The following is a 12,759-nucleotide window of genomic DNA, read 5'->3' on the forward strand; positions in this document are numbered from 1 at the left end:
AGTATTTAAACTATTTCAAAATTTTCTTTTCTCTCTATCTTTCTCTTTGAACGAAAAACTCTGATTTTAAAAAGATAAAATTCTGATTTCGAAAATTATTTTTTTTTTAAAAGATAAAAAAAATCTGATTTAATAAATAAAAACAGTTTCATAAAGATCCGATTTATTATGATTTTACTTTATTTTTCAGAATTTTATATTTATAAACTCTTCTTATAACAAAATAAGTTTTATAAAATAGTTACAAAAATTTGGGATATTACAATATATCCCAGGCTTTTTTCACTCATATTTGTAAAAATTAAAATACTTGTCAAAGTTTGCTGGGTAATATATCAAGTTGGGGCACTCAACTTCTAGGGTAGATCTAAATCTCCAAATTTCACTTGTGCAAGGTTGATCTATAGCAGTATGTACTGGCTTTAGAAGTGTATGGCTTTTGATGATTTGTGTTGTACTGATTGTAATTTCGCCATAATCCTAGGGGTGCTTATCGAGCGAGTCGATCGCGAGTTGAGGGTTGCTCGACTCGTGCTTATCGAGCGAGTCGATCACGAGCTGCTCGTTTAATGTTTTGGCCCTCTTGAATTTCAATTTTTTTTTAAAGAAAATTATTGATGATATTTTCTTTTCTTTATGGAAATTATATATTGTTATAGTGTATTAATTTATTATATTAAGTGTCAAGGTTAATTTTTGTTTTCAAAGATTTAACGTAGAAAATTATTGATTTTTCTGTAAAATTATCGAGTTTCGAGCTGATTCGAGCGAGCACGAGCCAACTCGAATCGAGCTTCGACCGAGTCGAGCTCGAGCTGCCCACAAGCTGCCCAGCTCGATTAGCACCCCTACGTATATAGTAAACCTTTCAAAATTGACGCCATTGATTATTGTGACAAATAATGCCTTCTGTTTCACAAAAATCTACTCCATATTCAAGAGCTAATATATAATTGTGTCCAATTTAAATCCTACTAGTAATGCCCTTGGGACGAGACTTTCAAATGCTACTCTCTCCATCCCATAATATAACGTGTGTTTCTCATTTTTACCAGAATCAGAAATTATGAAAATGGAGCATATCAAAAAAAAATTATTTAATGCTTTACATGTATTAGGTTGTCAATGGTTTCTCCCTTTTCTTTAAAGCAAAATAGCAAACAACATCAATCACAACTTGTGCAAAATTATGAACAAAAAAAACCCAATATGATCAACACAAAGTAACTAAAATTGAATGATTTCAAATAGGCACTTTATTGTAGGACATCCAAAATAGAATAGAAGCACTATATTCTGAAATGAAGGGAGTAAAATTTTATTTAACGCAGTCAAGGTGCAACAATTAGTATCCAGATGAAGCATGGAGCTTGGTGGACAACCTTCCCCTCATCAACATAAAAGGAGCTGCAACTAATGAGTAATGACAAGTTTACTTCATACCGCAGTTGCTGCAAGGACAGCACAAAGAGAGATATCAACTTCTTGATTACCATTTGAGACAGTTAATGGCACCTTCCAGCTCTTTTACAAGTCATAATTTAGCATCTATATAGTTAAATTAGATCATAAACAGTACTCCACAATATCTAAATTACAATTACATCAACACATAATTTTCACCTACGAACATTACAATTTATGCCGAGTCCCGTTTCTCGATTAATCTATAATCAGGTTTGTGATTTCATATGCACCTATTTTTACAGACAGCCAGCCTATTCAGACACTTAAAGAGCACACGGAGAAGTTTTATTTAGAAACGCCCTTGGAGGAATCACCCTGATTGCCAGAGAGCTGGGTTGAAGAATCACCACTGCCACCTGAATGCCTATTCAAGGAATCACCCTGATTGCTTGACACTCGAGTCGAGGAATTTTCCAGGAACCGGACGACTACACAGGTGATGTTATCTGCACTACCTCGCTGATAAGCTTCTTTCATAAGCTTCTTTGCTGCTTCCTCAGAATCCTGAATGGGTTTCACCATTTCAACCGCCTCCTGCAAATTGTTAAACAAAGTTTAGGTTAAGCAACAGCCATTATGAAAAGCAGAAAGAGATAATAAGTCTAACTGATTGCATATTAGCGATTACTTCCCCCGTTTTTTTTAGTATTGCAATAAAGGTTGTGCTAGTCGTTGTCAAGGACAAGGTTCTACTTTCAGTGGGTTCACAAGGTATACTTCAAGGGAAACTCCAAAAAGGATGTACATGCCAGTAAAGATTAGAGGTGCAAAACAGATCATTAGGATCCACCTCAATTCGAATCAATGTGGTCCAGGTCATTTTTGGGTGATGAGTCATTCAGTACAGTTTCCGGTCTATCCAATTTGGTTTCATATATTGATCTGTTGCCAATTACTTGTTATCATTAAACAATCATTATAAGTCATACTAATTCCAGGTCGAGTCCATACCAGTTCTGTTCATAATTAGGTCATGTAATTCCAGGTACATGTAGAATCATTTAAGATCCGATAACGGGTATGGTTATCTTTGCCAAGTATGGTGAGCATGAAGTTTCTTAAATGACAAATTTATCAAATCAAGAGGCAAGGAGGCCAAGAAATTGTTTTGGCACAAAGAGAAAGATCAAGAAGATCAAATTATTATTACAGTGAGTCGAAACGATTAGTTTTGATCAATGATCAAGAAGGAGCATTAGATATAGCAAACCTCATTAGAGACGACATCCCACAATCCGTCACTTGCAAGAATAAGGAACTCAAGAGAGCTGTCAACTTTCTCTTCCTGAAAAACATAAATTTACCTTACGTTTTTGCCCAATTTCAACAATGCAAAGGAATTTTGACCGTGACAGCTATGCCATGCATGTAATCATAAATTCATCATGCTGGAAGAGTGGAATGTTTATTACCTGTTCTTTAACATGGAGTAACAGTGCAACAAGAAATGTATAGAGCAAAGAAAATGAGGAAGTACATATAACACCACCAAAAAATTTGATAAAAATAAAAATAAAGATTTTTGGATCTAAAGTTATACAGAATGTATATGTTTAATACACAGTAGATATGCAAGCATCGGTACAACATGATGTGGTTTTCCTATGTAGCTAAAAGAACCAAAAGAAAGAGCCAACAAATTTTGATTAAGAGAAAATACTTTCAGATGGTTTTCCAAGAAACAGTAAGCAAGCTCCTCTCTTAAACAATGCAAATGAGACATGTTCAAACAACCAAGACACAAGATGTGAGAGGAAAGGTAAAGTCACGATCTAGATAGTAACCATCAAGATACATGCATGTCATGTATCCAGGAGGTTATCACAGAAGGGAGGGGAAATGTAGATGACAATGGATCAGGGGTCATATTCCCCTGCTCTATGCCATCAATGTAACAGATTTTAAGCAATAACCTTCCAAAGTCCAAACTCTATATACTACCTCCATCCGGATATAGAATAGCCACATATACTATATTGGGATGTCTTAAGAAATTTTCTAAGAATTAAAACAACTTATGATTGGGTTCTCACAGTGCCCTTAATTAGTCTGAGTGAAGAGGAATATCCATATGGTCCAATTATGATAAAAGATTCTTCAGTAAAATCATTTCATGTCCTTAATTATGAGGGTAATGTAACATTTTTTACCAGGCGGGAGTAAGAACTTTTGATACTTTATTAAATACACGAACTGGGAGTCCGGCAATGATATTGTAGTTTCTTATACCAAGAAGTTTATGATGAAGACAGTTAATAATCATAGAGCCATAAATTTCTTCACCTGACCTTAATCTCAGGGTCAGCAACAACATACTGCTTCAAGAGTTTGTCACCAAAAGCACGAGAAACAGCAAGAACACCTCCAACCCGCCAAGTTCCTGTTTATCAAACGTCACCCATCCAAACTCAACAAATTACAGAGGATGGAAGAAACTAAAATCAAAAGGACTGGCTGTCAAAAATCCTTACCAGCCCACATAACAAAACCCCCTGCATCCTCAATCCGTTGTCGTTCATCACTTTGGTCTGGCTTATGATCTCGGGAAACAGCAATTGCTGCAAAGAGTTGGTAGGAAAATATGGACAAAATGAGTTACGGAACCACTTCAAAGAATTGTTGTCAACAGATAATTCCCAACTATTCATTAGAAAGGAAATTAATCTCATTGTATTCTCCAGTCAACGCAAACAAATTGGCTAAGAACATATTGATTTCAGCCTCATAAAGAAGGCCTTAAAAGCATATACATAGATTTTCACTAATGGACCAGAATAAGATGATGACACTCAAGGTAAACTAGACAACAAACCAAATATCATAATTCATAACGTAATACACTCATTGGAGGGTTGAAATGGTAAACAAATTCCAAATGGAATTAATCTTATAATTTCTGCACCTTTTGATTTCAAACCTCAAAACAATTCATGGCTATGCTTTTTCTTTAATCAAAGTAAAGAGCATCATGGGGAAACAGTTTCAGACCAACAGTGTGTTTAGATAAGATTAGACGGAAGCATAACGAGAGAAGTGGATAGCTTTTCTTTAACTAAGCTCTTTCCAATATTGGAAGGATTTGGTTTTTATCAAAGGGAAGGGAAGATTCAATGAAGCTTATTGCAAGGATTTGGTTTATCAAAGGGAGAAGATAACTTTCCAGTCCCCCATTTTGTATCCAAATAAGGGAAAATGGATCCATGACTCTCTTCCCTCCCATTCCCTCCAAATACACTAGACAATCAAAGATGGTGCTTTAAAACTATAATGCAACTGAAAGCCTGCTGGTCTGTAGATAAAAAGTTAACTGCAGTGAAATTCCAATTCTTGACATATGACTAGAAACATAAGACTTCTATGCGATGTAAGATGTCCATTCAGCACTTGCCTTCACCACCTCGGCATATAACCACCCTTGAATCACCCACATTAGCAACCAACAAACGATCGCCAACAAGGATAGCAGTGGAAGCAGTTGATCCTGCATCCCTGTTCTGGGAGTTCTCAGATTTTAAAAATTCAGAATCTGTATGGGTGTAAGCATCAGCTGCAATAAGAAATAAGGTAAGATAAATAAGTCCACGATCAGCAAGTAATTTAGTTTTTTTTTAACACTAACAAGATAAGGTCCAGAGATCTGAGAACACAAACCTATAGCTGATTTGGTATCAGAAATGAACTTTGGATGCTTGATCAGATTACTGAAAAGATGGTGTTTCACAAATTCAGCAGCTCGAGCCCCACCATGTCCTGAAAGCAAAAGGTTAACGGATAGAAACACAAATAGATGACTGAAAATAAGGGAAAAAGTGAGCCTGACTGAGATCAACAATCAGGATGGTCACTGAACAGAGAAAAAACACCCTTCCCCATCCAAAGATCCTCAGTTTTTCAAGGTAAACCACAAAAATAATGAAAGTGTATGCATCCAAGAATGATCTAAAAGGAACCAGAGTCCAAAGAGATATAATCCCATTCCCATGGCAATGTCACAGTCCAGTATAGAAAACCTATTTTGAAAGTGATCTATAGATGGCTAAGTTGTTAGACATACCACATTTGCCATAGTAAGTAGCTATTGCAATTTTAGAACACTTCAAGCAGTAATTACTCTGTACATCTACCAGTTGGAAGTGATACGAAAAAGCCATAGAACCATTGAATTTGTTCATCATAGAATTGAGAATATCATATCCCAATGATGAATTTTTCAATATGTCACTGAGAATACTTTTGTTCAGTTAACAGTGCAATCCTTACTTAAACTCACACAACTCTTTCCAATAGCTTTTTAAATATTATAGAGGTATCATTATTCACCTCTCAAAAAATTATCCAATTATCCAAAGCTGGAAAAAGGAATTGACAAGAACATCACATAATTCCACTGAAAAATTCAGGGGAAGGCATGCAGCCATAGCTGAATATCAGAAATAAGAGAATATAGGTTCATCTGCAGAATGGTATTTGTTTGAGACCCAAATAAAAATAAGAAGATGAATCCTTAAACGAGGAACTCAAGAGGGTTTTGAAGCGCGCAAGCCACGAGAAAAGGGTGTAACTATAAGCGCGATAACACTTGGAAAATAAGCAAGCACAAAGCTCCACTCAATAATTATCAATATCAATCTCCTTCTTGTAAATTAATAAGGGTTATCCAATAACATAAACCTTGAAAGAAATAACAGTCTAGTGAAACTCTTAAGCTAATAATAATAATATATACTTCCTTTGTTTCAAAATAGTTGCACCATTTGGCATTTGGTCACTATTCATGAACCAACCTTGACAAGCTTTCTCTCATCATTATATAAGAAAAAAAATAGTAAAGTGGGATCTTGTTAAATTCGTCTCAATACGAGGATTTCAAATATCAACTTTTTATAATTTTTACTTATACGCAATTAGAGATATTAACGTTCAAAAAAGCTACTTGGCAAACGTGAAAAAGCAAATGGTGCAACTATTTTGAAACGGAGGAAGTATATCATAATGAAAAGTCCTACTGATCCAACTCACAACATGGGTCATCATAAATTCAAACCAACAACTTATACCCTTTATAGTCGTGACGTGTAAAAATACCACCAAATATTTAACTTCGGATTTCCCATCTGCTCGCACATCAAATAATCAATATATATAGTAAAAATCAAAAAATTCCAGCCCCACCAACATAAACATATTATCCATCTCTATGATATAGCAAAAGGCTCAAGCAATCCTTTAAACTGAATTAGAGCTAGTGTGAAGGGATTGATTATATGCACACACAAAACCAGTATCATCCATTAGAAAGCATGGGGAGGAGGTTAAGAGAGGGAAATATACCATCAAAGACACCAAATAGGCCAACTATCTCTCCGTCAACACCATCGATTCTAGTCTCGTAAAAGTCTTCCATTGATGACCTTTTCCCAGCAGAGCTCGCATATCCATAGTTAAATTTACCATTTTGACTGTTCACATAAAGATCACAATTAGTATATCGAAAGGTCATACATGCCAATTGCACCAATATAAGTAATTAACAATCTTGAGTCACTATGTTTCCAGTTTCCATTTACATCATAGCGGCAGTCATTGAGATTTTAACTTTAGCCAGCTTAAACAATTTCAACAATTATTTTGATCTTCAAAAAAGATATATATGGATATCAAAATTCTGAATGAAGGTCCTGGCGTCCTGCTATACTTATGTCACCTATGTTTCTTAACTATTGCCTTCTTCCCAGCACTCATGTTAGCTACTCAACAAAAACAAGGGACGACACTGACAGGAAACCACCACCACCACCAAAATACCCCAAAAGAAAGCACTATATTTTTTACAGTAAATTATAAGAAAACAAGCAGATGTTTCTACTTGGTCCGCATCCCATAAGTAAAAAAAACTGTGCGGGAACCTTATATGCAAAAACGTAGTTACGCCCCTGATTGCCACTCCAGCAAAATTATGAATTAAACATGATACTACCTCCGTTTTCTATTATTTGCAACGATTAGACATTTTCCCTCTCTACTTTATGTCAAATCGTTGCACATAATAAAAAACGGAGGTAGTATTATTTTGAATAGCAGACTAGTAGGAAAATAAATTACGTAATACAAGCTCATAAATGGGGGTGAGATGAAAATGCTTATAAGTATTAGCAAACAAGCCCAGCCTTACAAATGTGCATGTATTGGCTCATAAGCAAATGCCTTCTGGAATCTGAAAGTTTCATGCATGCCATTTCCCCGCCCAAGGCCCGTCTCCAAACTTTTGCCATGGTGTGTCAAACACTCGAATACACCCACCCTAACAGATCCATTTGTGAATGTAACATAAAAGGACATTGATGACTTGTTTAATAAAAGTTTCTACGAGAAAATAAACGGCATGCACCATTGATTCATCACTAATGCACCCTGCTACCTGAGTATATATCTTCTTCTGCCTAATTACTCATATGTAATCAAAGACTATAAACGGCAAACAAGACACATATTAACTACCTCATCAAAGCAAGCATCACCTGTCTATTTTAGAGAAAGGCTCACCGAAGCAGAAGCTACCATAACTATCAAGGCTTACAGACAAGGGTAAAATTTGCTTGTAATTTGAGAGATAGGAGTGAATTCTTTGGAGAATACTATATCATAATGCACATTGTCTATCCAAAAGCTGACCTTTTCCCACTTTCGCCTTTCGAATCAAACAGCTTTTTCTTCGATATAGAACTCTTACACATACTGTATTCATATGCAAGTCTTAGTCATCAAAGTGAAGGCTTTTGCTTGGGCAACTATTATTAAACAAGGACAAAAGTGGGGGGAAAAAGACTATATCTCCTCTCACACTAACTTCAACACCCACCCACTCATACTCCAAAACTCTTTCCTAGGTGTACTTGCCTGTTCATGGAATCTTTGACCCACAAAAGTTTGGAATTAAAGGAAAGCCCTTTGGTCTACAACTCTACACTTCAACAAACTCCAACAAGCAGGTTTTCGTCATCATTCAAGAATCTTTTAAGCTGCCAGATTATCATTTTGAAACACTTTCTCATCAGAGTTCTCAGTCTTGTGTATGCACAGCTGAATAAATCAAAGAAAACAGAAAGATACAGCAGGGCTTTAAGATGGACTAACAGGTATTATAAATCTTAGGGCTGACTTATCATGTTAGAATGACTGCAATTGTCATACTAGGGTCTAGGCAAGTAATTGTAAGGCTGGCACAAAAGAAAAAGTGCAAGACGGTAGAAAATGGGTTCTAGCTGGAGTGAAAGTTTTGCACATCCTCCAGAAAATGACAACCGTCAGATCAGTTTTAGTCTTACAGACAAGTGGTTCAAAGACATCCACAGTGTTGGTAACGTGGGAAATCTTGGCCTCTGCTTCATCTGGATTCAACTTTCTGAAGCAGTATTAGTGCTTCCAGAAGACAAGAGAAATGTGTCAGAGACCATGGACAGGGAAATGAAACAGGTGGAACTTGGAAGCACACTCCCCGAGGCACATGAATATAGGAAGGGCAAACAGATGGGATTATAAAGAGAGAAATGATGAGACATATCAGTTTAAAAAGTCTGAAGATAGGCAATCTTTCAAGGTCACGATATCGACATGATTCTCATCTCAATTTTATTCCATCACCAGACATTTAATTGTCAAATAAGTATCAATAGTTTACGTCAAGGGTCTACGGTGATTCTCCTTGGGTCAATGAAGCCAACGAACACTCTGAAGCGTTTGGGCATGGCAATCACTTAGTTCATGCCTGAGTAACAACATAAGTATGCAGATTTCCAATTAGCTTTAGTAATGAGATTCAGCAGCCAGTTACCCATAATGAACACTCTAAGAGGCAATGATGCAATGAAACCAAAATGGAGGGTACGAGGGCTAAGTTTGGATTGGTGCCTCATACTGATGAAGGTAAAAGGCTACAGATGGTCAACTGATGATGATATAACCTTCAGTTCCTTTGAGGATGGACTCTATTACCTTTAGAGAAAAATGAGCAATTCAAAGTTATTTGAAAATGTTGGACATGAAGCTAAAAGATGCATTGTTTGTAGCAAGGTCAGCGACATATGTTGGGAGTGAATGAGGAAATATGATTATTATATTTTTTTATAGGTATAGGCAGTGAGGATATCTCATCTTGTGCTTTGTTATGCATTTTCTTGTTCTTCTAACCCAAAATAAAATTACTTATCAGACATAGCAAGTAACAATTCCTAGTAAGAAGGTTGAACTCTGAATTTTTTCTTTTTCTTTTTGTTTCCCTTTCTAAGTTCCAATGCAGAATTTTTGTGCACAGTCGGGTCTCCTAGAGCTAAAATATGATCCACCAAGAGCATAAGAACTTTGATAATCCATTGAGCAACAAGCCCTCCAAATTCAAAAATGGAAATCGACTCATTTCACACGCGAAACAACATCAGGCTATCCTTCAATAACACACATTCATATTAATGACCAACTATATGCACACCCACATACACACACACACACATTATTACTCCCTTCCTAAGGATAATCCAACATCAAAACAATTCAAACGCCGTCAACGCTTACATAGTTCCTTCACTTTCAACAGGCAGATAACATGACAACGATAAAATATTTACCATCTCAAGAGAAAAAGAACTTCAGCTAATAAAGTTAAAACAAACATGACTTTACACAGAGCTAGATCCAAAAAAAAAAAATTGTAAAGTGAAATACTAAAATGGCATGAAGAAATCACCTGAGGCCGCCACCGGTGACAGGTTGTTCCTCAGCATGAACTTGGTTGGAAGATTGCAACACTGAATCAAGGTAACCCATTTCACTGCTCAAATTTTCACAAATCCAACAACTTCTTTTCTCTTTAATCTGATGTATGGAACTAAAAACAATAACAATAGTAGCAGTCAATAAAAAAACTATATTCATCAACCCTATTCAACCTGAAGGTGGCGGCACCCGTAGATACATTTCCAATTACTGATAACAACCAAATCTAACCTGAAAAAACCGTAAAAATAAAATAAAAAAATTGCTTTTAATCACACCAATCAAAAAATTTGCATCCACCTTTTTACAAATTTCAATTTCAAAATACAATTGCAGATATTTGATCAAAATTAATATAGATAATTACAGATAAAGAATTAAAGATCAGACGAGATTATGATATCAAAAATGGAAATTAATTGAAAATAAATAGACCAAAGAATCGAAATTACATATAGCTTAGAATTACGAAAAACGAAGATCATTATCCCAGCAACGAAATTAATAAATTGCAGAAAAAGGGTACCACAGAAATTACCTGAAAGTAGAAAAACAATGAAGAAAAACTGAGAGAGAGAGAGAGAGAGAGAAAGAGGAGAGGGGGAAAATAAAGAAATTTAATTGTGAGTTTCGGTTAATTTTTAGTTTTTTTGGGGGGGTTGGTTTGACAATGCAAAAAGTGATGTGTGCAAATTGGAGACTTTTGATTGAATTTTACCTCTCAAAGAATAAATTTTCAATGGATTAACAACAATACTAAATTTGGTTAATGGGAATTTTATATCACTAATTATGACGGGTAATTTTGGCTGAAAATTGAGAGGGAGTTATTTGGTCGAAAGCTAAAAATAGAAATTTTTTTATCATTGATTAGATAGGTACTTAGATAGTCCGCGATAGGTTGGATAGTTCACCAGTTTTTATTGAAGTTTCATGATGGACGAGAAGGCTAAAACAAGAGATGAATTTTCTATCTTAAAAAGCTAGGGAACGAGAGTGAAACACATGTCACATTCAAAAGAATATCATATGACTTGAATAAATAACAAATTAAAGCTTGAGTCATTATATTGCATAAAACTGTAAAATATTTTAGAATCATAATTTGTATCTAACTTTGTCAATTGTGGACTTCAAATCTTTTTGTATCATAATTGTATACCACTATGGCACTATGTATTACAAATCAACAATAAATCTAATTTATCAATTAAAAATTTGGTGGACTTTATGTACCTCGTTAATTAAAGGATTATTTATATATTCACAAAATGCATTTTGTAGGTCAAGAATTACATTCTTCTTTGTTAAAAAATTCAAGAGACGGTATTGAAAAATATACGAGATTGGTTAGATCTTGTTATAGATGGGTTCACCTAATCATGCAATGCATTACAACGATTTATGCAATATATTGACTCAAGCGTGAATTCGTTATATATTCAAGTCATATGATGTTCTTTTGAATGTGCCATGTGTTTCACCTAATCAATCTCGTATATCTTTCCTTGATAGAATTTCAATGCATAGAATAAACAGATAAGGGGATAAATTAAAGGATCTCCCTATCTAAGGCCCGCAGTTTGCTTTATGCTCCCTGTCGCTTCCATATTGACGAAAACTGCATATGAGACTGATGTATTGCATTGCACGATTAATTGAACCCAAACTTCCGATGTATTATTACAGTAGTAGTGAAAAAAATACGGGATTGATTAGGTGCATTGCATGATTAGGCCCGTGAACCCAAACCGTTGTAAGACTTGTAATAACTATCTACCAAACACATCAAACATCTAATCTAATAGGTAAAAGTTGACAGTTAACATAGACATCTAACTAGTACTAGCTAACCTCTAATTACCAAAAAAAGGCTATTTCGTATGAATTTAAAATTTAAGAGGCTTCAATTTTTTAGTCTTTATTTTATGTAAAAATAAAATAGTTTATTTAGCGACATGTCAATAGTAATTATCTATGTACCTTTTTCAGATTTAAGTCTAAATATTAGTAAGTACTCTTGAAGTCTTTTTATTATGATCAAACCAAATGGCCGGATATAAAGGTTATATATTGAATATCACGTTATTGATATACCTCAAATTTAGATGAAACTATAGCAAGACGGCATTGTTTCACAAATATATAACATTGGTGTTATGAAACCGAGTCATATATAGCTTTATCATGTTGATATAAAAGGAGATACGAGGAGACAATGATTATTTAACAGGTATGTGATATACACAAAGTGTTGTTTAGTTAGAGAGAGAAACACATAAGTAATGGTCGCATCTTTGTAATTTATGTTCGTTTCATCTTTCAGAGGTTTTTTTTATCTCTTATTTGTTTTATTGGTTGGTCATCAAAAATTCTGAAGACCTTTTTATCAAATTTTCTTGTTTTTTCTCCTTAATTATCAACTTCACTTTGAGAAGAAGAAGAGGGAGATACTTTTAACTCCTTGATATAGATGTGTTGTTGCTTGGCTTAACATGATCTTATTGTCTTGGTGTTGGCTCT

The 12,759-nt window shown here is 34.9% G+C and overlaps 1 protein-coding gene across 6 annotated transcripts; it reads right to left on the reverse strand.

Annotated features, from left to right (window-relative positions):
• Positions 1-1,448: 1,448 nt before the first annotated feature.
• LOC104906000 (probable protein phosphatase 2C 59) lies at positions 1,449-10,932 on the reverse strand. 6 transcript variants are annotated; one of them, XM_010694677.4, is made up of 10 exons: positions 10,775-10,916; positions 10,410-10,467; positions 10,208-10,268; positions 6,799-6,926; positions 5,119-5,217; positions 4,856-5,014; positions 3,939-4,025; positions 3,756-3,847; positions 2,678-2,752; positions 1,449-2,001 (listed from the first exon to the last, which is right to left on the reverse strand). In XM_010694677.4, the coding sequence occupies exons 2-10, from the start codon at positions 10,435-10,437 to the stop codon at positions 1,753-1,755; spliced, it is 978 nt and encodes a 325-aa protein (XP_010692979.2). In that variant the 5' UTR covers positions 10,438-10,467; positions 10,775-10,916; the 3' UTR covers positions 1,449-1,752. The 6 variants fall into 6 exon arrangements, with proteins under 6 accessions (XP_010692979.2, XP_010692980.2, XP_019107845.2 ...); XM_010694678.4 differs by lacking the exon at positions 10,410-10,467 and having other exon boundaries at positions 10,208-10,348; positions 10,775-10,932; XM_019252300.3 differs by lacking the exons at positions 10,410-10,467; positions 10,775-10,916 and having other exon boundaries at positions 10,208-10,400.
• Positions 10,933-12,759: the final 1,827 nt, after the last annotated feature.

This window comes from Beta vulgaris, chromosome 2, assembly GCF_026745355.1.
Source record: "Beta vulgaris subsp. vulgaris cultivar EL10 chromosome 2, EL10.2, whole genome shotgun sequence".
Classification (NCBI taxonomy): Eukaryota; Viridiplantae; Streptophyta; class Magnoliopsida; order Caryophyllales; family Amaranthaceae; genus Beta; species Beta vulgaris.

What these genes read in the sequence shown, in the direction of transcription:
- LOC104906000 (XM_019252300.3), bottom strand. Translation starts at nt 10,395, where the DNA reads ATGAATATAGTTTTTTTATTGACTGCTACTATTGTTATTGTTTTTAGT. An exon ending in GTCACCGGTGGCGGCCTCAG is followed by an intron (nt 6,927 to 10,207) that starts GTGATTTCTTCA and finishes TTATGTGAACAG; the next exon opens with TCAAAATGGTAAATTTAACT. An exon ending in GGGTTTTGTTATGTGGGCTG is followed by an intron (nt 3,848 to 3,938) that starts GTAAGGATTTTT and finishes TTTGATAAACAG; the next exon opens with GAACTTGGCGGGTTGGAGGT.